The sequence below is a fragment of the Vanessa cardui genome, chromosome 24 (genome assembly GCF_905220365.1).
Source record: "Vanessa cardui chromosome 24, ilVanCard2.1, whole genome shotgun sequence".
Classification (NCBI taxonomy): domain Eukaryota; kingdom Metazoa; phylum Arthropoda; class Insecta; order Lepidoptera; family Nymphalidae; genus Vanessa; species Vanessa cardui.
Window position 1 is genome coordinate 2,837,800 of NC_061146.1, and position 24,242 is coordinate 2,862,041.

General features: G+C 40.9%; 1 protein-coding gene across 25 annotated transcripts in view; it reads right to left on the reverse strand.

The window, feature by feature from the left end:
- The window catches only part of LOC124540331 (microtubule-actin cross-linking factor 1), a 297,681-nt gene that overhangs the window by 24,756 nt on the left and 248,683 nt on the right, over positions 1-24,242 (reverse strand). For 21 of the 25 annotated variants that reach the window (XM_047117836.1, XM_047117846.1, XM_047117832.1 and 18 more), the window contains 46 exons: positions 24,012-24,212; positions 23,544-23,720; positions 23,353-23,455; positions 23,167-23,274; positions 22,935-23,078; positions 22,377-22,482; positions 22,103-22,174; positions 21,470-21,627; positions 20,862-20,993; positions 20,359-20,471; positions 19,654-19,795; positions 18,802-18,968; positions 18,539-18,698; positions 17,750-17,946; positions 16,922-17,112; positions 16,328-16,452; positions 16,010-16,170; positions 15,675-15,799; positions 14,991-15,190; positions 14,437-14,631; positions 13,508-13,732; positions 13,277-13,411; positions 12,772-13,182; positions 11,951-12,145; positions 11,626-11,757; positions 11,172-11,305; positions 10,543-10,735; positions 10,209-10,435; positions 9,943-10,087; positions 9,685-9,804; positions 8,793-8,990; positions 8,160-8,323; positions 7,668-7,767; positions 7,341-7,526; positions 6,803-6,921; positions 6,302-6,460; positions 5,956-6,187; positions 5,667-5,855; positions 5,292-5,446; positions 4,938-4,949; positions 4,097-4,322; positions 3,191-3,323; positions 2,190-2,313; positions 1,889-2,009; positions 858-1,015; positions 238-389 (listed from right to left, as the gene is read on the reverse strand). In XM_047117836.1, coding sequence (XP_046973792.1) covers positions 238-389; positions 858-1,015; positions 1,889-2,009; positions 2,190-2,313; positions 3,191-3,323; positions 4,097-4,322; positions 4,938-4,949; positions 5,292-5,446; positions 5,667-5,855; positions 5,956-6,187; positions 6,302-6,460; positions 6,803-6,921; positions 7,341-7,526; positions 7,668-7,767; positions 8,160-8,323; positions 8,793-8,990; positions 9,685-9,804; positions 9,943-10,087; positions 10,209-10,435; positions 10,543-10,735; positions 11,172-11,305; positions 11,626-11,757; positions 11,951-12,145; positions 12,772-13,182; positions 13,277-13,411; positions 13,508-13,732; positions 14,437-14,631; positions 14,991-15,190; positions 15,675-15,799; positions 16,010-16,170; positions 16,328-16,452; positions 16,922-17,112; positions 17,750-17,946; positions 18,539-18,698; positions 18,802-18,968; positions 19,654-19,795; positions 20,359-20,471; positions 20,862-20,993; positions 21,470-21,627; positions 22,103-22,174; positions 22,377-22,482; positions 22,935-23,078; positions 23,167-23,274; positions 23,353-23,455; positions 23,544-23,720; positions 24,012-24,212 — 7,322 coding nt within the window. The remainder of the gene's footprint in view (positions 1-237; positions 390-857; positions 1,016-1,888; positions 2,010-2,189; positions 2,314-3,190; positions 3,324-4,096; positions 4,323-4,937; positions 4,950-5,291; positions 5,447-5,666; positions 5,856-5,955; positions 6,188-6,301; positions 6,461-6,802; positions 6,922-7,340; positions 7,527-7,667; positions 7,768-8,159; positions 8,324-8,792; positions 8,991-9,684; positions 9,805-9,942; positions 10,088-10,208; positions 10,436-10,542; positions 10,736-11,171; positions 11,306-11,625; positions 11,758-11,950; positions 12,146-12,771; positions 13,183-13,276; positions 13,412-13,507; positions 13,733-14,436; positions 14,632-14,990; positions 15,191-15,674; positions 15,800-16,009; positions 16,171-16,327; positions 16,453-16,921; positions 17,113-17,749; positions 17,947-18,538; positions 18,699-18,801; positions 18,969-19,653; positions 19,796-20,358; positions 20,472-20,861; positions 20,994-21,469; positions 21,628-22,102; positions 22,175-22,376; positions 22,483-22,934; positions 23,079-23,166; positions 23,275-23,352; positions 23,456-23,543; positions 23,721-24,011; positions 24,213-24,242) is intronic. The other 4 variants (XM_047117847.1, XM_047117848.1, XM_047117825.1 and 1 more) reach the window with 2 other exon arrangements.

The following is a 24,242-nucleotide window of genomic DNA, read 5'->3' on the forward strand; positions in this document are numbered from 1 at the left end:
TTTCCTTCACCGCTGAGCACGAGATGAATTATAAAGACAAATTAAGCACATGAATCAGCGGTGCTTGCCTGGGTTTGAACCCGCAATCATCGGGTAAGATGCACGCGTTCTAACCACTGGGCCATCTCGACTTACATTAATTTATACAAAATTAGTTACATCGATCGACCTATTTCATATTTAAACTAATTTGCATGTTTACTATATTTAATCAACTATTCTGGCAACACTACTCACTCAGTAGCGTCTCCATGACTCGGGAGACGGGTTTGGCAGATGTCAAATTCTTCTCGGCGCTGGTCAGCCAGTCGACGAATGCCTGTAGGGCGTCGTGGAACTCCGTCGCTTCCTTGAGGGCAATCTCCAGCTTGATCTTCTTGTCCGATGCTCTATAATAGGAACATTATACATAAGTACACTTATAGTTCGAACTACTATGGAAATAATATTATTATATTTAATATTTGAGTTATTATTTATATATTTTCAAAAATATATGATTTAATAATTTTTATATAAGTTTTTAAATTAACATGGTTATTTTTATTATTAAAGTTATTAATTTCGGGATATTTACGAGACTACGAGAGATACGAGACTCTTGTCTCGTGAACAAGACATTCGTAGACAATGTCGAAATATCGAGCTCGACCAAACAAAAATAAAAAACATGGTAAATATCCCGAAATTAATAACTTTAATAATAAAAATAACCATGTTAATTTAAAAACTTATATAAAAATTAAATAATTTTGTTGTTGACCCTACTCACTTTCTAATACAGGTTTTTTAAATAATAAGATTCATAAAAGCAAATTTAGTAAAGTTATACTAAGATAAATGTGAATACAACTTACCTAGAGGTAACATTGTCCCATCTGGACTTGAGGTTGGTCAGGTTGAGGTGCAGCTGTGATGTTGGGTTTGGCTTGGCTTGCCGTTTGATGTACTCCTGACCTTGTTGCAGAACCGCATCGACCTTGGGTCGGTTTGCTTCTATCTCATTGTATACCTCCTGTAGAGTGAATGAAAAATTATAGCGTGTGAAACTAACTATAGTACGACACAACTTAGATGTCGCATCGGCAAAATTCGTAAAACCGATCACATCCGAATTAAGTACGCTATCCCAAATTATCAATATTTATTTCTCACGCGAATATGATCTTTGCAAAAACGTAATAACTTGTAATATCATATGACTTAATATATTCGTCAATTTGACGCGTCGATTTACATGGACTTGTTTTCTCTGACGCGTGAATCTATAGCGACGAATAGCGTCGAATGGCGCGATAGGGAGCTATTTCTATTGGTTGTGTAAATCGGCAGTAATTGGTTTTATTTTCATTCCATTGCATTTTCCGATGCTACATCTAATTTGTGTCTTACTATACACGACTCATTATAATTAAATGGTTCATGCCAGCAATAATAAAAAACTTGTAAAAACTAGTTGTCACCCGCGGATTAACTCGCGTTTTACGGGATGTTTGTCATCTGTTAGGCAAAAAAGTAAGCCTATGTCCTTAATTGAACTTCAAGTTTGCTTCACACCAAATTTCATTAAATCATGTTCGTTGGTTTGGTCGCTACAGAGCGGCAGACAGACAGACATTTACTTTCACATTTATAATATTAGGAAAGATTGAAGATAAGTTTCACTTGACAACAATTGCTAGTAAATACAATATTCAATTGAGTTGATATATAAATAAAAAAAGAACAATGCAAGTAACATTTACATGCCCGTCCAAATGTGTATGTGTTTGTTTGGATATTAATGAATTTATTGAAAAACAAATATCGTTCCGTGCTTAACTAAAATACATGAATAATACCATGGGTGATCCAGTAGATTTTATAATAAATTAAACACAACACTCACCATAAACCGTTCAAGTTGTTCAGTAGCAGTTTCAGGCAGACCGCCTACGGGCTTAGAGGCAGCGATCACGCTGTCCACTTCCGACAGCCAGGATAATAGATCCCCGATCTCTGCGTTGAAGCTGTAGACAAACGAATTCGCCATTAGACGTCATTTAATTTAATTTTTATGAAACTATTGTGAAAGCGATTACTTGTAATTAGACTTAATATCACTGAATGTTATAGTATGATTGATTTGAATGTCTTATATATTATATAATTGCTATTTAATTGCTTCATATATTTGTAGAAGATTTTACCTCTGAGCTTCTCGCAAAGCGTCCTCCAGTTCCGCCTGGCGATCTCTTGCCTTCTGTTGCAATTCCCGCCATTTTCTGTTCAGTGTTGCCAGTTTCTCTGCAGTTTCACCCGCTTCGTCGGATTCTATTTTTAAAATGCGATATTGAAATTTATAATATTTTTTTTGTTAAATTAAGACAAAAATATTAAGTATATTAATTTGCATGAGAATTGTTATAAGCAAAAAATGTATCTCATGACCTTCTTCCGTTTTTCATGGTAATTAGGTAATTTGTAAATAATTATTATATAAGTGACGTCACATTTGAACAAACACAAAAGCGTAAGCATTAAGGCTCATTAATAAGTACGATTAACCAATATTAGTTGAATTTAAATAGTTATAATTTGGAGTATGAAATTTCAAATATGAATTTCAAATACATTTAAAAAAAAAGTAATGGGACTCGCAATATAAAGTTTAAATTTTAAAACATTGAGATGATTCTACTACAATTTTAACTTAAAAAAAATATATTTTAGAGAGATCATTATTATACCATAGATAAGAAATTAGAACAGAGTATAGTAGAAATGGCAAATGCGTGTTCTACAAAAAAAAATCTTGAGACTTTAGGTCGTTGTTTATATGGTGGTATTTTACTTGGTGGTAGGGCTTTGTGCGAGCCCGTCTGGGTAGGTACCACCCACTCATCAGTTATTCTACCGCCAAATAACAGTAGTCAGTATTGTTGTGTTCCGGTTTGAAGGGTGAGTGAGCCAGTGTAACTACAGGCACAAGGGACATAACATCTTAGTTCCCAAGGTTAGTGGCGCAGTGACGATGTAAGGAATAGTTAATATTTCTCACAGCGTCATTGTCTATGGGTGATGGTGACCACTTACCATCAGGTGGCCCATATGCTCGTCCGCCAACCTATACCATAAAAAAAAAAAATGAATGCATATGCCATTTCCAGCTATCATCTGATGTTAGAAGCAGCCCAGTGCGCACACGTACCCGTACCCTGCTGCACGAGTTGTGCTCCCGCCTCGTTGAGCGAGTCCACGCTGGGCTGGTGGGCGGCGATGTCATTCACTAACACCTTCAGTTTAGCCAGTTCCACCTCCAGGATTTGAGGGTCGCCCGCCACCTGCAAACATAACACTCAGTATTTTCACGATCTAACTCCGATAGTGCGAACTGTCATTGTGTGAGCGGTACGCCGTCAACCGATCCCTATCACAATGCACAAAATATTATAAATAAATACGAGACAACATCACATACATTACTGTGATCCCAATGTAAGTAGCTGAAGCACTTGTGTTATGGAAATCTGAAGTAACGACGGTACCACAAACACCCAGACCCAAGACAACATAGAAAACTAATGGTAATCTACATCGACTCGGCCAGGAATCGAACCTGGGACCTCAGAGTGGCGCACCCATGAAAACCGGTGTACACACCACTACACCATGGAGGTCGTCAAATTTTGATCGGAGACTTGACCGTTCATATGAAAAAGCAGTACTTGTTCAACTCGTCTGAATGAAAAATGAACTCAACTGAGTCGAGATGGCCCAGTGGTTAGAACGCGTGCATCTTAAGCGATGACTACGGGTTCAAACCCAGGCAAGCACCGCTGATTCATGTGCTTAATTTGTCTTTATAATTCGTCTCGTGCTCAGCGGTGAAGGAAAACATCGTGAGGAAACCTGCATGTGACAAATTTCATAGAAATTCTGCCACATGTGTATTCCACCAACCCGCATTGGAACAGCGTGGTGGAATATGTTCCAAAACCTTCTCCTTAAAGGGAGAGGAGGCCTTTAGCCCAGCAGTGGGAATTTACAGGCTGCTGTTGTTGATTGTTGTTGTTGTTCAACTCGTCGACAATTCCTTTATAAATAGTCTGCGTACCGGTTTAAGTGTGTCGAGCGTGTCGCTGGTGTGCTGTATCCAGGCGAGAGTGTCACGCAGCGCGTGCTGCAGCTGTCCCAGGCGTAGAAGCGCTCGCTCCAGCTGCTGCTGACGCTCCACCATGCCGCGCAGCAGCGCCGCCCAGCGGGTGTTCACCTCGCCAAGGGGCTGCTTGATGGCAGACGCCTGCTCCGACGACGTGCGCTCCGTCAGCTCCGCCGCTTGTCTGCGCAGACGTCACGGTTATATTGCACATTATTAAAGAGAGAGAAATGGAAATCTTAAAGAGAGATTGGAAAGAAAATTATGATTGAATAGACATCATTGATATTATCATTCAGAGATAATGTTGTTTACTAGTCTACAAAGCAGACATGCAGATGTTTATTTATATTTTATATTTTCGTTTATATATTTTAGAAGTTGCATTATTTATTATTTAATATATAAGTTATAAAATCTTACAATAACAAAGAAACAATTAAGTACATGAGTAGAGAAGTTTAATCATAGAGCATACAAAAACATAAGTGTTAATAAAGGAGTCAGGAGAAACGAACACAAAAAAAACAACGAAACAAATATTACGATATAAAATGAAATAGACAACCTCGTACGGTCAGAACAACAAAATATTTTTTTCATAGATTGATGATTTTCTGCTATAATTATGTACTACTTCTAATTTGAAAAACGAATAAATAATAATAATAAATTTTGATTGAATATTTGTTATTCTAACCGTGCGATTTTTTTACGTATATCAGACATTCACTACAGCTACTTTATAACGATAACGGAACACAAGCAACACTCATAATTTGTTATTAATAGTTCTTGCCTCATCAAACTCCTGCTCAAGAAGATTCGTTGCGCGGAGGAACATAAAAAATTAGTACACGATTAATATGGAGAACTGTTTCAAAATTACTTTGGTAACGGACGATTATATCAAATTAAGGGTGGTGGTATTTACTGTTTTAGTCCATTCTATTAGGATTTTTTTAATGGTTTGGTTTCTACATTTAATCAAGGTTTAAACAGGATAAATATTTCATAGTATTGCCTTTTTATATTTCTTCTTTTTATATTAATTAGATCATGTTATTTCCATCACCATAAAATTATTTTATTTTACCGTAATCTGAATATATAAATGGACTAATTTTTTTACATTTAGTGAAAGGTAGTTTACCTGTTGAGAGCCTCAACTTTGACCATGTGTGGGTCAACTTCCTGTTTGAAGGAAGCAAGTTGGGCGATTTGACGCTTGACGGCGTCGATGTCGGAGCCCAGCGGACCCATGCGGGAGAACCGCTCCTCAGCTTTGTCGAGGAATTCTTGGAGATTCTGCAAAATACCCGAAATGATATTAATCTATAAGACTTCAAGATTCTATACTAAGTACGCCGTGGATAGAAGATACAAATTGTTACCGAAAATCGCTTTCGTAATCCACGCAGACAATTATGACATCGCATATTATTTGTCGTTTGGAATTATTTATATACTAATTCAAATGAAGTGATGCGTATGATTTGTTAGAACATTTTATTACATAATTTATTACCTGTAAGGTGTCATGGAATTCCATAGCCTTTTCCATAGCATCGATGAGGTTCTCCTCCCTCCTGGCGTACAGCGCGGTGATGTTGTCCCACGCACTATCCAGATCCTCCATGTGCTTCTTGACCTCCGGCTTGTCAGGTTCTCCACATATTGACATCAGAGTTGATCCAGTTTTCCGGACCTTCTCCACCTAGATAAGACACGAAGAAACATATAACCGATTATTGAAGTTCATTAAAACTTTAAACGACTAGGTAATTACTTTGTTTTGTAAAGAATTATTAATTTACCTCTGGCTTGGTATGGTCAATCTCGTGCCGAATCTCCTGTAGAGCGACTTGTTGCGCCTGTATGGCGAGTGGTTGCGCTGCCGGTGGCGGTTGCGCTGCCAGCGCGTCGGCCAGTTCTCCTAATGCGGCCATTACTGTGTCCAGTTGCTCCCAGAATTTGCGAGCCATCTCCAGCGCGCTGTCGAGCGATTGGCCGCGCTCGCCTGAAGCCTTTTGTACTTCGGCCCATAGTCTGCAATATCATTAAGTTGTGTGAATATGTCGTGGATAAAAGTATACTATATTAGTATATATGTATGGAATAGTATTTTAAATTGTTTTACGGTAAGCCAGTGATGCTACTAACTTGGTGAGTTTGTCCAGTTTGTTGCGGATATCACGTACGGCCGGGTCACTCTTGTTGGCTTTAGCCATAACGTCACTAGCAGCTCGTTGCACCGCGCGGTAGGCTTCCTGCCTCTTGTCAAGATCCTCAATGAGAGCGTTGTTCTCTTCGATCTGGTCCCTATGTAAAAAAATGGGGTTAATGACATCATCACATCAGATGGAATTAATATTATCCCCCAAAAAACATTTTAACTGAGCTTTGTAATTTGCACTTTGGTTTATGTACATAATTTGAAGTATGACATTGTTTATAATTAATTTGATTCTTGAACAGATATAAACTACACTAACACTGCACTAACTAAATAACGGGAACCGAATGTCACCGACTCTCTTTTGTTTTTTTTATTATCGATATTACTCCGTATGATATAATGAGTTTATAGTGATCTGTTTAGTACTTCGTATGATATAATGAGCTTATAATGATCTGTTTGTTAAGGCAGCTGTGCGCACGTACTGTATCTTGTGCGGGTGAGCGGAGACGGGCTCGGCGCGCTGCAGCTGGTCAGCGGCGCCCGCCAGCGCGCGCACCATGCCCTCCAGGCGCTCCGCGAACACGGCCGACTCCTGCAGCGCCTGCGGGAACCAGACCGATGACATGCAATTAAAACCGACAGAGGCGGCACTTATATTAATTATGTGAAACAGAATTTAAATATTTTTTGTTAAATTCGAAATTAGAGTCGAGATGGCCCAGTGGTTAGAACGCGTGCATCTTAACCGATGATTGCGGGTTCAAACCCAGGCAAGCACCGCTGATTCATGTGCTTAATTGGTCTTTATAATTCATCTTGTACTCGGCGGTGAAGGAAAACATCGTGAGGAAACCTGCATGTGACAAATTTAATAGAAATTCTGCCACATGTGTATTCCACCAACCCGCATTGGAACAGCGTGGTGGAATATGTTCCAAAACCTTTAGCCCAGCAGTGGGAATTTACAGGCTGTTGTTGTTGTTAAATTTGTTTTTTAGTAATGCTGTCCTTGTCACATACCTGTTCCAATTCCTGTTGTCTCTGTCTGAGCTCAGCTTTGAGCGCATTGTATCTATCGCAGTCGTTCTCCACGATGTCTTGAACCTTAGCGGCGTCCTCCTCCCCGCATAGCTTGGACAACGCTTCTCCGGTCTTAATGAGCTTATCGACTAGTGGTTTGTGACCGGCGATAGATTGTTGCAGCATCTGATAGAGTAAAAAAATATATTAGAATTTAATAGAATTAAATATAATTAGAGCTAAGCTTCAACAAACACACTTCTTGTAGTTAACATGACTTACTTAAAGTCATTGATAGATATTGGTAGTTTATTGGTAGTATAGTACCTCGTTCTTATCTTGCTGTTGTGCGATGTGATCGGGCCGGAGAGCAGGCAGCGCCAGCGCACCGACCTGCTTCTCCATCTCATCCAACCACGCGCATAGACTGTCGTAATAATTCATATTTTAGTATGTTATTATTGTCTGAGCGTAAGACTATTTGGCTTTAAGGCTTTGTTATGTAGTTCATTTAGTGGCCGAGTACAAGTGCTGCATGAAGAAGGAGTAAAAGTGTCATATTTTGCATATTTATTGTGGTATAAATATTTTACTTTTAGACAACAGTGCATTTTTATAACAAAGATAGAGTCTCATTAATGGCTAGAAGTTAGTAAATAAATTCCGCAATCTACTCTGTTTAAGGTCAGACTAAGTGCGTACCCGTTGTGCGTGTGACACTGACGTATTTTATAACAGAGATTGGAGTCTCATTAATAACTGGCAGTTAGTGTATAAAGTTCACAATGTATATTGTTTAGAGTTAGACCGCCTGCGTACCCGTTGTGCGTGTCGGCGAAGTGCTCGGCGAGCGGCAGCGCCTGGTCGAGCGCGGCGAGGCGCGCGGCGCACAGCGCGCCCACCTCCTCCGTCATCTCGCGCAGCTCGTCGCTGCGCTCGCGCACCGCGCCCGCCTCCTCGCTCGACTGGCACTCGCGCAGCACCTGATGCCACATGTTATAGTCACTCCGCCCTCATGTCTCCGGATGTATCAAAAAAATCAAAATCAAAATAAACTTTATTCAAGTAGGCTTTTATAAGCACTTTCGAATCGTCATTTTACAATTAAGTGAAGCTACCACCGGTTCGGAAAGTAGATTCTACCGAGAAGAACTCTTTTTTAACATTTAAAAAATACGTCATGTTAATTAAATACAATTATTTCAATTAATGTATCCTGATTGGAAGTCAACAGGTATTAACTCCACGCTTTTTTATCATCTACAAAATCTTGTATCGAATAGTATGCTTTTTCTACCAATGTATTTTTAACAAACGATTTGAATTTACTAAACGGCAAAGTTAAAAATTTCTGCGGAATTTTATTATAGAAACGGATACCTTGCCCCAAGAAGGATCCATTGACTTTGCGGAGTCGGAAACTTGGCGATCTCGTGGGTCGAGGCGACATACCTTCTTGGCCTGGCTGAGCAGGTCGCGCGCGCGCACGCGCTGCGCCGCCACGTCGTCGGCCAGCGGGCGCAGGTCGGCGAGTTGCGCGCGCAGGGCGGGCGCGTCGGCGGCGGGCGGGTCGGCGGCGCGCAGGCGCGCGTCCGTGGCGCGCAGCCACTCCACCAGCTCCTCCATGTCGCCCACCACCTCCAGCGAGCGCTGCGGACGGGGCACGGTTACGAACCATTTAAACGTGTCATGTAGAAAAAGTAACTATAGGTCTGTTCGCATTAAGAATGCAGTGAGTTGTCATTGTTTACCGCCCCATTTGACCAATCAAATCTTTTCAAATTACAAAGTCAAGTTCACATTGAATAAGTAAAGACATAAGTTCGAACGTGACGGTTGAGGATTTAATTAATTATTAACTGATATTCAAAAAAAAAAAATAATACCACACCAATCGTACGACCACATCGTACAAGAAGAAATTGTCATGTGGGATTTAGATGTTATGGAACTCGCTGCAGAAAATTATTTTATTATAAATACTAACGACGACACTTTTAGTAGTGATTAAAATATGAATGACTTGTTTTCAATTTTTTACGTTAATGTGTACGTTAATGTTTAAATTCATTACACTTAGCCTTTAAAACAAATATAATTTGTTGGAATTTTAACACAAATATGCATACACCTTCACCCTGCTGTTAAAAAAGATTTGATTGGTCAAGGGGCGGAGTAAGGCCGGTAAACAATGACAACTCACTGCATTCTTAACGCGAACAAACTATAGAGCAGTAATTATATTAAAATAAACTATACAAAGACAGGTATAATAAATCCGAAATAACGTTGTAAATAGAGAGTATTACTCTCTAAACTCATCGTAGGTTAATTCTGGACTCACCTTCTTGTTGAGCAGCAGGCGCTCGGCCTTACGCTGCACCTGCTCCGCGATGGCGTCGAAGCGCCGGTTGTCGCGCGTCACCACGCCCTCCACATGCGTCGCGCCCTCGCCGGGGGAGATCTGGGAAAGTAGTAACGATCATTTTGAATATTACGAATAGTTTTCATTCAAATATTGGACGTCAACTTTCAAACTATATTTAGATTTAATGTAAAAATCGACAGTGAAGTTTTATCGGTCGATGAAGACTATTATTACCTGACAAAGCTGAGGTCCTACGAGGTTGATATTATCCAGGACAGGTCTAAATTCTTGCAGCTCTGCTTCCAATCTCAATATGTCCTCTTCTCGAGGTTCGACTGACTGTAAGCACGTCTCCGCACTTGACATCCAATCGGTTAACCTGTTAAGATAATCAAAGGCATTAGCAGGTAGTTCCGTGATGGAATGATATGATACTCTGCCATAGAGTTATTGTAAAACAGACATGTCAAAACACAAAATCTAAGCTAAAGAGAACTCACTTGGCATGGCTGTTGTAGAGCTGCTGCACTAGCGGCAGAGTCTCTGAGGCCACTCGCAGGAGGTCAGCGCCTCGCGAGGTGAGCTCGTTATATCGCCGCTGCAGCGCATCCAGCTTGTCTTTCAGCTGCAGAGCTTCGTCACCGGAGATGTGCTTCATCAACTCTAGTCCCGAATCCACCGTGCTATCCACAGCCTCTTGCTTGGATGCGATTTCTTCGGTCTTTTCCTGTGGAAAGCGTTTAAGATATATTATTTCGTTTATAAATATATCAAATTATGTACTTGGAAAAAGCACATGACAAATTATTTGGAATGAATTATCGAAGTACTTACAGCCAGTTCATCCATCTGCCTCAGGAGTTTCTCCATGTGAACTGGCAGGATCTTCCTCTTGGCCAGGTACTGCTCCATGCCGTCCATCCAGGCGGACAAGTCTTGGTATGTCAGTACCAAGTGTCTGAGTCCCTTGCGGGAGTTGTCTAATAGTTCACCGATGTTCAGACTGTGGTCGACGAGGGCTTGGTACCTATGTAATAGGAAAATGGTATTTATAAGTTTGCAAATACATTTCTTTCCGTACATTCCAATTCTAGTCGAGATAGCTAATGAAGAATTTGGATGTCATTTAAGCTCACCGAGAGACCGTCGAGATGGCCCAATGATTAGAACGCGTGCGTCTTAACCGATTATTGCGGGTTCAAACCCAGGCAAGCACCGCTGTTTCATGTGCTTAATTTGTCTTTATTATTCATCTCGTGCTCAGCGGTGAAGGAAAACATCGTGAGGAAACCTGCATGTAACAAATTTCATAGAAATTCTGCCACATGTGCATTCCACCAACCCGCATTGGAACAGCGTGGTGGAATATGTTCCAAAAAAAAATTTTTCCTCAAAGGGAGAGGCGGCCTTTAGCCCAGCAGTGGGAATTTGCAGGCTGTTGTTGTTTGATATTGTAAGCTCACCTATCAGTAGCCGCTTGCAGTCTATCAGCGAGGACGGTAGCTTCATCGTCTCCCACCAATCCCATCAGCTGTGAAGCGGTCTCAGTTAGCTGCTTGAACGGTGGCTGCTTGGTAATGATATCATCGTGCAGAAGCTGAAAGATAAATCATATTTTAGAACAACATTTCGTGATCGTAGAAAATTGGTACGCCATCAATATCATAAATTTGAAACATATGACTGTTTCTGCGGTGTTTGTAATGCATGTTATTCAAAATCAAAGTATACTTTATTCAAGTGGGCTTTTACAAGCACTTTTGAATCGTCATTTAACAATTAAGTGAAGCTACCACCTATTACTACCATATAAATGAAACTATTACCATAAAAATCCTTTAAGTTAAGCTTAAATTGACTGATTGATATAGAATGACAGAAAATTTACTATCTTACATTAAAAACTTATTAACTAACCTTGTGTTCCCTAATCTTCTGCTGTATTTTCTCCTCATCAGTGGGCACGAGCTCCAAAGCCTTTACTTTACGTTCTGTGGTGCCCAGCCATTCGACCAGAGGTTGTAGTTGTTCTTGGAAGAGTTTCGCCACCTAATAAATTCGCCATAATTAAAACGTTATGTTATCAATTCTTAATTTTAACGATTAATAATTTGTCTCATTTAATATTTAAATATACGTCTAGTCCAACAAAACCTAAGTTTAAAATTATATTCACGAATTATAATAATTATAAAAAAAGGTTTAGTACTGATAGAAGAATACATTATATACGAATTCCTACCTTCATAGCTTGTTCCAGGTCTAACATTCTCTGCTGTGCACTACCAGTGAGGTTGTCAAAGCGCAGCATGAGGCCTTTGAGTTGCTTTTCTATGGCCTTTCTTTCAGCGGAGTCGCAACCTGCCGCCACTTCGTTGCCCATCGCAAACAGGGATGACATGGAGTTCTGACGATCCATCAGCATCTTCTTGAGGAACTGCGGGAGAGAGTTTGAGTTATGTTACTCAAGTGATAACAAATTGAATAAATCAAAATCAAAATAAAAGTATACTTTATTCAAGTGTAGTAGTAGTAGTAGTGTGTAAAAGCCACAAGCACTTTTGAATCGTCATTTAACAATTAAGTGAAGCTACCACCGGTTCGGAAAGTAGATTCTACCGAGAAGAACCGGCAAGAAACTCAGTAGTTACTCTTTTTCAACATTAAAAAAAATACAGTCATGTTAGTTAATACAATTATTAAATTAATATATCCTGCGTGGAAGTCAACAGGTATTAATTCCACGCTTTTTTATCATCTACAAAATCTTGTATCGAATAATACGCCTTTTTCACCAATGCATTTTTTATAAACGATTTGAATTTACGAGACGGCAAAGTTAAAAATGTCTGTGGAATTTTATTATAGAAATGGATACCTTGCCTCAAGAAAGATTTATTGACTTTGCGGAGTCGGAAACTTGGCGTTATAAGCTTATCCTTACTTCTAGTGCATATACAATGATTATCACTGATTTTATCAAAGTGATCAGATAGCTGTGGACTATCTTTATAACATATTTTAATCTGATAACAGATATCAGTTTTGTTATATATGTCTTACCTTCTGCTCCTGTAGCTGCGCCTTGACTACCTTGTAGTCCGCAGAGGGTGGTTTCTGGTTGTTCACCATGTCCTCGGTGTCTGCGAGCCACTTCTCGAGCCCAGCGAGCGCCTCCGCAAACTTGCCGGACTGCAGCAGACCCACATCAAGTCGACGTTCGCGCTCGTTCATCTTATCCTTCAAAGCGTTCCATCTATCGTTCATCTTTTCCAGATCCTTTTCTAGCTGTTGGGTAGACACACCCTGCAAGGCTGACCTCACGAGACCCTGCCCTATCTTGTTGCAATGGGACACGTTCTGACCCAAGGGCTCGAGGGTACGTTGCTTGAGGTCCGCGAAGTCCTTCTGTTGAGAGCGGATATGTTCCACTTCTGACGAAACTGGTTTGAGGCTGCGAATTTGTTCTGAAGCCTGGATAAATAATGCGTATGTTAGTTTCTTAACTGTTATCAACAATATTATAAAAAAACCTAAAAAGAAAAAAACATTGTCCTCGTATTCGTACCTCGTTGACGTCATCCATTACAGAGTCGTAAGCTTTGTAGAACGCTTCGAGTTTGCTTAAAGTATCGTCCAGATCTTGTTCCTTAGAACGCGCACGTTCGTCCAACTTGACGAGTTGCTTACGGATATTTTCCACCTGAAAAATATTGTTATTCAACATCCGTTTTTTTTTTTTTTAATATAAACAAAGACATCTATCTCTCTTTAATTATTAGTTTAAGCCAAGGCTTACCTGATTTCTAGCTTTATCGGAATCTCCGTGGCCGCTATCGGCCAACGACTCGGCCGCTCGCTCCGAGTCTATCACGAGATCATCCAATCGCTCCAGCTTCTTGTAGAAGCGGCCGAGGTCATCCAGCTGCGCCTTGACGGTCTTGATGTCTCTACCGGGCGGCTTCATGCCGTCCAGCTCCTTCTCCAAGTCCGACACGTCGTGGGACACGCCCTTGACTTTTTCCTAAATGAGGCATTTCGATTTATTAGTCGAGATGGCCCAGTGGTTAGAACTCGGGCATCTTAACCGATGATTGCGGGTTCAAACCCAGGCAAGTACCGCTATATATATGTGCTTAATTTGTTTTTATAATTCATCTCGTGCTCAGCGGTGAAGGAAAACATCGTGAGGAAACCTGCATGTGTCTAATTTCATCGAAATTCTGTCACATGTGCATTCCACCAACCCGCATTGGAACAGCGTGGTGGAATATGTTCCAATCTCTCTCCTTAATGGAAGAGGAGGCCTTATCTCAGCAGTGGGAAATTTACTTGTTACTTTACTTTTTTTACTGTACGATTTATGAGTAACATGTAACGTGTGTGACAACGAGTCAGCAGACTCGAGCGCGGTCACGGACCTTTTTACTTGGTGGTAGGGCTTTGTGCGAGCCCGTCTGGGTAGGTACCACCCACTCATCAGTTATTCTACCGCCAAATAACAGTAGTCAGTATTGTTGTGTTCCGGTTTGAAGGGTGAGTGAGCCAGTGTAACTACAGGCACAAGGGACATAACATCTTAGTTCCCAAGGTTAGTGGCGCAGTGACGATGTAAGGAATAGTTAATATTTCTCACAGCGTCATTGTCTATGGGTGATGGTGACCACTTACCATCAGGTGGCCCATATGCTCGTCCGCCAACATATACCATAAAAAAAAAAAAAAAACCTGGAAGTGCGAGTAAGCGGCGGCGGCGCCGGCCAAGCGGTCGCGCGCGTCGTCCGTCTGCAGCTCGAGGTCGCGCAGGCGCTCGGCCAGCGCGCGCGCCGTGTCGCCGAGCGCCGCGCGCGCCGCCGCGCCCGCCTCCGCGCCGCGCAGCTCCTCCGACAGCGACACGATGTCGTCCGCCGCTAACTGCACGCTCTGCGCGACACCGACGATTAAGGATTGCGGCCAACTCTTTTTACGCACATCGATAATTCAAAGTCAAGCCGTCTACGGGGATGACATCTTAATAAAAAGTTTACAAAGACAGTGCTCAATACTCATTCATGATTTTTATTACAAATGAAATTACTACTTCTTATTCAACTGAGTAGTTACTCAGTTAAATAAGAATTGCAGTAGTAATTTCGTGAACATTGGAGACTGAGATTAAAAAAAAAATATGTCTAAGTTAGGGTCGGGATATCGTATCCTGTATTCGTCCTCTACGCAAGTGAGTGAGTGAGAACTGTGTGTCCGATGTCAGTCAGTGTGGTCTAGTCATGTATGGGGCGTACCTGAAGAGGTGCGCGTAGGGCGTGCACGTGCTCGACGAGACGCGCAACAGCGTCCCGCGCGGCGGCGGGCGGGCCGGCGAGTGCGGTGCGCAGGCGCTCCTCGCAGCGCGCCAGTGGAGCCTCCACGGCGCGCACGCGCTCCGCCCACTCGCCCAGCCGCCGCGCCGTGCTCTCCAAGAATTCGGCCTGCTGCAGCACCTCTGTGACAACCGATAGAGGCATTAGGTAGTGTCAAAACTTTCACACTTCATATTACGAAAGAACAATTTCAAATGGAATAGATGTCTAGTAAAAAATATTTATGTAGTATTCAGCTTGAAACGATATCAAGACTTTAATTTAATTTTAAATACGAACTGATATCAGGTTCATGTTAAGGTTGAGATTATATTGAATTTTATTTTGAACAATATTGTATCACGACTTCGGTTTAGGCGACGTAATAATACACAAAAATCAACAAACCGTTTAAATATAACTAGTTATAACGGATTTTAATCGCGTATATTAAATATTTTGGACATCCCGACGTTTCGAGCACTTTACAGCGTTCGTGGTCACGTGTAGACTGTCTACGTCGGGATGTCCAAAATATTTAATATACGCGATTAAAATCCGTTGTAACTAGTTTTATTTAAATGTGTAATAATCGCGAAAATTTAAGACAACATTATGTCAACAAACCGTTGTTAATTCTGTCCCATCTCTCCTTCATGACGTCGAGCTGCTTCCTGACCGTCTCCTGGTCCACGTCGCAGGCCGATATGAAAGTCTCTCCGAGTGTTTTATTGTTCTCGTACTCTCCGGATCTGAAAATTTATTTTTGTTTAGTAAATCGTGTCATCTCACAATATTCACTCAATAATATACATCCACTTTTTAATAGAGAAAAAATACATCAAACAACTCACTTATCATAAGATAATTTATTCGATGACATTGAAAACTTTTTATATATAAGTGAGATTTTATATGTATATATAATAAACTTATATATTATATTATATGCTATCACTAACCTCTTCCAAACGTCGTTCCTAATTTGCTGCAACTCGCGCAGCTGTTTCTCGACATCCTTCTTGGTGAACGCGAGGGGCGGTAGTTTGGCCAATCGGTCCTCAGCGTCGGAGAGCCAAGGCAGGAATGATTCCTGCGCTTTGTTGTACTTGCGACAATGTTCCTGTGCGAATTAATTAAATATTATACTGATTTCACGGTTGGCGGAACATTGACAATTTTAACAGTATGTATTTTTATATATATTATCATTAATATCAGACACTTTTATTGCTTGATAAAAATCTATTTAAAAAATGTAATTTGTAAATTCTCCTTACCGTCGCGGTTTGTAATCTGTTGTATCTGTCAACAGCCTCTCGTTTGAGTTTGTCCCACTGGGCTTGAATCCTGTCGAGGTCTTTGCGTAGGCCTTGGAAGGCAGGCTTCTTCTCCATTTCACGACCTAATAAAATAAAAAAAAATTAAAAAAAATTGTTTTTTTTTTTAATTGTCAAATACAAACTTACTATCTAAGCATTTATATTTACAGCCAATTACATTTTTTGTGTGGTATAAAAATATTTTGTTTAAAATTTCTGATTTAAGTTTTGCCATATTGATGTAGTTCATGAGTCGAGATGGCCAAGTGGTTAGAACGCGTGCATCTTAACCGATGATTGCGGGTTCAAACCCAGGCAGGCATCGCTGATTCATTTGCTTAATTTATCTTTATAATTCATCTCGTGCTCAGCGGTGAAGGAAAACATCGTGAGGAAACCTGCATGTGACAAATATCATAGAAATTCTGCCACATGTGTATTCCACCAACCCGCATTGGAACATCGTGGTGGAATACGTTCCAAACCTTCTCCTCAAACGGAGAGGAGCCCAGCAGTGGGAATTTACAGGCTGTTGTTGATGTAGTTCATTACCCTTGTCGAGCAGCATGATGATCTCGTGTTCGCGCTGCGTGAGGTCGCGGTAGAGCGGCTCGTGCTTGGCCAGCTGCTGCTGCAGCTTGTTCCTGTCGGCGGACACCTGCAGGCGGCCTGGCAGCGCTGCCAGCTCTGCCTGAAGCCAGCCCAGCGTGCGCGACACGCTCTCCTCAAGGTTACGACCATCCCTGAGAAACGAACATTATTATATATTATATAAATAAATAAATATGAGACAACATCACATACATTACTCTGATCCCAATGTAAGTAGCTGAAGCACTTGTGTTATGGAAATCAGAAGTAACGACGGTACCACAAACACCCAGACCCAAGACGACATAGAAAAATAATGGTAATCTACATCGACTCGGCCGGGAATCGAACCCGGGACCTCAGAGTGGCGTACCCATGAAAACCGGTGTACACACCACTCGACCACGGAGGTCGTCAATTATTATGTGTTTATTCATCACACTGACTATTTGAATAAATATGATTTCACTTTACTTTTTCCAGGTGAATAGTTTTATTGATCGACGAATAATTTTGTACATAACTGGATATTATTTAATATATATGGAGTATCGCACTTGATTCGATTCGACTTGATGACTGTAGTATTAATTTGTAGTGTAACTAATGGGCAGCTTGACAGAAGTGATAAGCTAATGACTAAACAAATTAGCGCATCAGCCTCGTACGCAATATTAACGACATTTCCGTTAAATCGTTTTAACCGAACAGAACATTACTTACATTATTATAATAATAGACAGCAATTCAAACTGTGTTAGTGTAGATTAAAATATTTCAGTTTCTTACTTGAGGGCAGCTTCGATTTCCGCTTTCCTGTGGTCCAACTTCCTCTGCAAGGCATCGTATTGCCTGGCTACAGCTGCAAGTTTGCCCTGGATGTCCTGTCTGGCACCTGGATCAGCGAGTACGTCCGCGAGTGCCGCTCCGGCCGCTTCCAGGTCTGCGAGTAGTGGGCGTTGTCCTTCCAGCTGACGTTCTAGATTCTATAGGAAGATATTATGCGTTTATATTATTATAAAAAACATATATATTTTTGTTCACAATCGACACCGTTTATGAAATACCCATATAAATATAATTAGGTGTAATTTATTTATACCATTTAGTAACTATTACGTTACGATATTAATTAGTTAATTGCTAATATCGATAATACAACAAAGCATTTTTGAAATATATATTTTTTTTAAATTAAATGTTCGTATTTAATCATTGATTATGGATTCATTTTCAATTTTTACAAATGTTAAAAATGCTTGCAAACATTTGTGTTAATCACTCAGACAAGGCGGGACAAGAAAACAATGTGAGAATATACAAAGCGTAGAAGAATACGCTTAGAATCTCCTACAGAGTAACGGCACCTCTCATTAGTTCTAATCAGTAGTACTAAAGAATATAAAATGGATTATAAAAACCATTCAAATATAGGAGGAGGTGGCTATGTATGTACGAGTCCATCTGAGACGTACAACCGTAAGTCAGTATTCAGATATTCTACAGCTACAATTCAATACGTAGGGTTACTGTTCCAAAGGCGAGTGAGTGGGGGGTAAGCAAATGGCAGAGAGTGACCTCGACGTCACGCAGTTGGTCTGCGGGCTCGCGCTGCGCGGGCACGTCGTCCAGGCGGTCGGCGATGGCGTGCAGCGCGGCGCGCATGCGCGCTAACCCCGCGTCCAGCTCGCGTGACGTGTCCGCCGCCGCGCCCAGGCTCTCCGCGCGCTGCTCCAGCCTGCGCACGTGTCACAGTCAGTCACGTGGTCACCGTCAGCTAGTTAGCCCGCTCGCTGCGAGGCCACGTGACCCCAGCGGTAAGCCGCCTGCGGGCTACTCACTTGTTGAGCAGGTCGTTCCACCTGTCCTGCAGGCTCTCCAGCTTCTGGCTCAGCTTGCCCGCGTCCGGGTCGTCCTCGGGCAGCCGCTGGAGCACCGTGTGCGCGACCTCCTCCAGGTGAGTCAGTTGAGGCTGCTGACTGCGGAACTCCTCACGTAACACTTGTACCTAAATTTCAAAGCGTGTGAGAGTGTGCATATAACGTTTTTATGACAATTTAAAAAGTAATTGACATCGCTTTCGCATTGATTCTCATTGAAACATGCTTTATCAAATTAACCTTTCTTCCCATTACTTGTATGAAAAATGTGCAAATAGTTTTGATAATAACACATCTTAGCTTATTTATTTATATACTCTTTATTGCACACCAAAAATAATAGGAGTAAAACAAAAACAAAGAAAAGAAAAATGTACAATAGGCGGCCTTATCGCTAAAACAGCGATCTCTTCCAGGCAACCTTTGGTAGAGGAGAGAGATAGGATGGTAGGGGTGTACAAATTATTTAATACATAAAAAATAGATACTATATATATATATATATATATATATATATATATATATATATTGTATCTATTGTATATATACGATACATAAATAAATATTCCATAAATATATAATAATATAATATACATACACATTATAAATATATACATCTATATACTATAGATACTTACATAATAAATAAAATATTAAACTGCAGTATTTCTTTATGAAGCAAGATAGTGCTCTTTTATCATATTTTTAAAAGAAGTAATAGTTGGTGCACGTCTTGTTTCTAGTGGAAGAGAGTTCCAAAGACGAATTGATTGGACTGAGCTTCATGTAATGTAGGAAGAGTCGCGGCCTCACCTGTTGCACCTGCGTGTGCACGACGCGCGAGTCGGACGAGATGGGCCCGAGCGCCGCCATCATGCGCTCCTTGGCGCCGAGCCACTGGCTCAGGCTGCCGTGCGTGTCCAGGAAGTCCTTCGTCTCCTCCATGGCGCGGATCCTGGCGACACGTGCTCACTCGTGACTCACAATTCATTTGTATCGCGGAATTCATTCATACTTTTATTATTTATAGAAATATATTTAATTAATAATGAAAAGTATTGTTAACAATTTTATTTTTATACACTATTATTATTATATTGTGACGTCATAATGTTAACCTGTTAATGACGATACGAACGTAGCAAAATTAGTCTATGCGACCCAATTTTACGACAACCATAAATTTTATTTCCAAAAAACGTATACATTAAAAATTGGGATATTAAAAAAAAACAAACAAAAGAAATAACAGATAATAAATGATGACAACATATCAATATCAAAGTGTAATTGTACTCAACAACAACAACAACAGCCTGTAAATTCCCACTGATGGGCTAAAGGCTTCCTCTCCCTTTGAGGAGAAGGTTTGGAACATATTCCACCACGCTGTTCCAATGCGTTGGTGGAACACACATGTGGCAGAATTTCTATGAAATTTGTCACATGCAGGTTTCCTCACGATGTTTTCCTTCACCGCTGAGCACGAGATGAATTATAAAGACAAATTGTACTCACTTGTCCTTAAAGGCGTCATGTAGCGCTTTCCACCTGGCGGCCACCTCTTCAGCCTCGTCGTGTAAGCGATCCGCGCCTTCGACGGCCTGCTTGCGACGGAGGAGTTCACGAACCTAGAGATATTAGGAAGAAACAAACTATTTAGTATTACATATAAACAGGAACTTTTAAAGAGAAAAAAAAAACAATTATTATAATGAATAATATGCCGTCAAATTAAAAAGTCGTATTTGACGTTTAACTACGTCAGATTTTTCCTTATACTCAGAGGTATTTTTAAAGCCAAATTCACACTACAAAAATTAGAAACCGGTTTTTAAAATTTACTTTTTATTTTGTACCAAAAACTCAAGTATTCGTAATACATACTTTTTTAAATAAATATGGTCAGGGATATCGAAGCGTATATTTAGCAATGTATACCCATCTTTAAATTTCACCAAGCATGACACAATGTTGTAAATACGAAAACTTACTAGTATTAAATCTTTTGTATACGTCACCTGTGTCTTGGTAGAGTCCAGAATGCTCTGCTTCTCGTACATCTCCTCGAGCACAGCTCGCGATTGTTTCATGATTTTATCAGCGTCCTCCTTGGTGTTGGGAACCGATTCGCGCGGTAATTGTCTCTGGACCTGGAATTAACAACAATTTTATATTTTGTACATGAATATTTATAAGAACACAGTATTTTGTAAACACTTCGTTTTGATTATTGATTTTGTTTTTTTTTTTACTTGGTGGTAAGGGCTTTGTGCAAGCCCGTCTGGGTACCACCCACTCATCAGTTATTCGACCGACAAATAACAATACTCAGTATTGTTGTGTTCCGGTCTGAAAGGTGAGTGAGCCAGTGTGACTACAGGCACAAGGGACATAACATCTTAGTTTCCAAGGTTAGTGGCACATTGACTATGTAAGGAATAGTTAATATTCCGTACAGCGTCATTGTCTATTGGCGATGGTGACCACTTACCATCGGGTGGCCCATATGCTCGTCCGCCAACCTATACCATAAAAAAAAACATTCTATAATTTTTTTTGCCCTTATCACACATAACTAAATCATGCTTCCTGAAATAGCACTATAATGACACTATGTCGTACATACCTTGTCGAGGAAAGTGTTGAGTGCTCTGATGCTATCAAGATGTTTCCTAACTTCCTCTCTGGTCGAATCGAGGTCCGTTTGTCTGTCTGACAATTTCGTTCCGAGCAGTTCGTATCTGTTGTTGATTTCCGATACTTGTTGTTGAACGGGCGACATTTCTGTAAAATGAATAACGTGACTGTAAATATCTCGTCTTTCAAAATTAAATTATACTTTATGCAAAAATGAGCTTTAACTCATATAGATTAAACTCTAGAGAATAATCGAAGATACTCTGAAGTTACTCTGGTAAAGTTACTATGACGACCTTCGTGGTCGAGTGGTGTGTACACCGGTTTTCATGGGTACGCCACTCTGAGGTCCTCGGTTCGATTCCCAGCCGAGTCAGTGTAGATTATCATTTGTTTTCTATTTTGTCTTGGGTCTGGGTATTTGTGGTACCGTCGATACTTCTGATTTTCCATAACACAAGTGTTTTATCTACTTACATTGGGATCAGAGTAATGTATGTGATGTTGTCTCATATTTATTTATTTATATTTAGGAAATCGATAATGATGAAAGATGATCGAATAAATATCTTTTGATGATCGAATCGGGTCATCCTACGAGTGTTGCAACGTTCTCACTCACCGTCGAGATGGAAGGCGTCCTGGCTGGTGCGGCGACGAGTGCCGGGCGACGGGGAGCGGCCCTCCGAGCGACCTGAGTACCACAAACGTGTATTATTATCAGAAACTCACCTTCGCACGGGTGCAATATATTTGTAACAAAATAATAGATACACATTATATAATTGAAAGTATACATGTCATAAAATTTACCAGAACAAACAATTAAAGTTAAAATTTAGAGCATAAAAAATTAGAGCGTGTTTTGTTTACACGTTTAAAGTTAAGATACTAACTGGGCGTCTGCCTGCGGGCGGGGCTGTAGATCTGGCGCCGGCGCTGCGGGCTGTCGGCGCGCTCGCCGCGCGTCAGCGCCTCGTACACGGCGCCGGCCTCGTTCAGCTGACACGAATTACATAAGATTACAAGCACTCAATAAAACAAAAGCACTAGTAATGTTGTGCTGACCGATTTAGGCATGCAATACGCAGGACAAATCATTGTGCATAGCTGTGTGCACAAACACAGATGCAATTTTTTTTCCGGCAATCCAACGGCAATTATGTTACGACCGGAATGTGTTCTTCAGATTACCGGACTGTGGGATGCTACTGAGAATTTTCGATGGAAAAACCCAATAACGATTTATCGATCCGACATGGAGGGTTTCAACGCTCCAACATTCTAGTGATTAGACCAATGAGGCAATGTACAAAAACACTATGAAATGTGCGTTACGATGCCACATTACTCTCTAGTTTAACGCTATTGTATTTATTAATACTAAATTGATAACCTATCACTAGTAACATAGCAAGTAAGCATCGAAAATATACTCATATAATTAAACTAACCTTATCGATGTTGATTGAGAAGTCTCTGTACTCCTTTGCGATCGGCCTGAGTTCGTCCTGTTGTTGCTTAAGTACGTCCAGGTCTACGGCGACGGGTCTGAGATGCGCGACGCGATTCTCCGTGCTCTGCAGCCATTCTAACACCTGGATTGAAATTGTATATTTTTAATGATTTGAAAAAAGAATTGATGTTTCGTTTGTTATTGATTTAACTAATGATTGAATTATATACCTGCATCCTCAATGACTCGTATTGATTGAGCTGATCAGCTTTCTGCTTCGATAGCTTTTGTTTTTCTTCTAGAGAAACATTGAAGTCACGCCATTGGTTCTCCAAAGCCTGTAAAATTTATTAAATATATGTGACCAATAGAAACACAGATTTTTTCGAGTGACGAGCGTATTAGTGAGTGCGTACCTTCATCCTGTCACGTACGACGTGCGTGTCGGTGACGTCCTTTTTGGCGATGAGTTGCTTGCCGTTCCTGAGGCATTCTTCTAGCATTGGCATTTGTTTGTCTCTGTAAAAAAAGGTTTTATTTAAATATAAATACATATAAGTTCTACAAACAGTAAATTCCTGGTCACTAAACTAGACAGCAAGCGCACCTGGAGTGTGCGAGGTCGGCGAGGCTCGTGCGCTCGTCGCGCGCGTCGGCCAGCTCTGCCAGCTGCGCGTGCGCAGACTCCAGCGCCGAAGCTTGCTGCGAGAACTGCTGCAGCTCGATCGAGACTTCATCGAGGTACTGGCTGCGTTTGATTGATCGCTCCAGTATTTTCTCGTATCTGGCAACAAAGAAGAGGAATTCGTAATGTTTGCACACACCGATTGTATATTTACAACCTAGCTGAAACCGTCCAGTTATCATTTTAACCACATTGGTCCTAAATAAGACTTTAAATTAACATTGTTATTTTTATTATTAAAGACATTTAATACGGGATATTTATTATGATTTTTATCTTTTGTTGATTTAGCTCGATATTTCGACATTATCTACGAAAGTCGAGACCCGTATTAAATAATTAATAATACATTGGTCCCCTACTGTTATTGGGTCATTCCTACGAGCTCACCTGGCATAGATGTCCTCAGCGCGTTGCTCCAGCTTCTTGGCGATTCTGGCGTTGGAGGGCGTGAGTGCAGCGTCTCGCGCGGAGGCCAGCAGCTTGTGCAGCGTGGGGCGGCGCCCCTCCAGCTCCGACAGCGCCAGGCGCTGTTCGCGCACTTGCTCGTCGAGGCGCTCGCGCATCAGGGAGGCTCCCTTACTCTGACCCCTGAAACAATTCGTTACATCTAGTGTTACA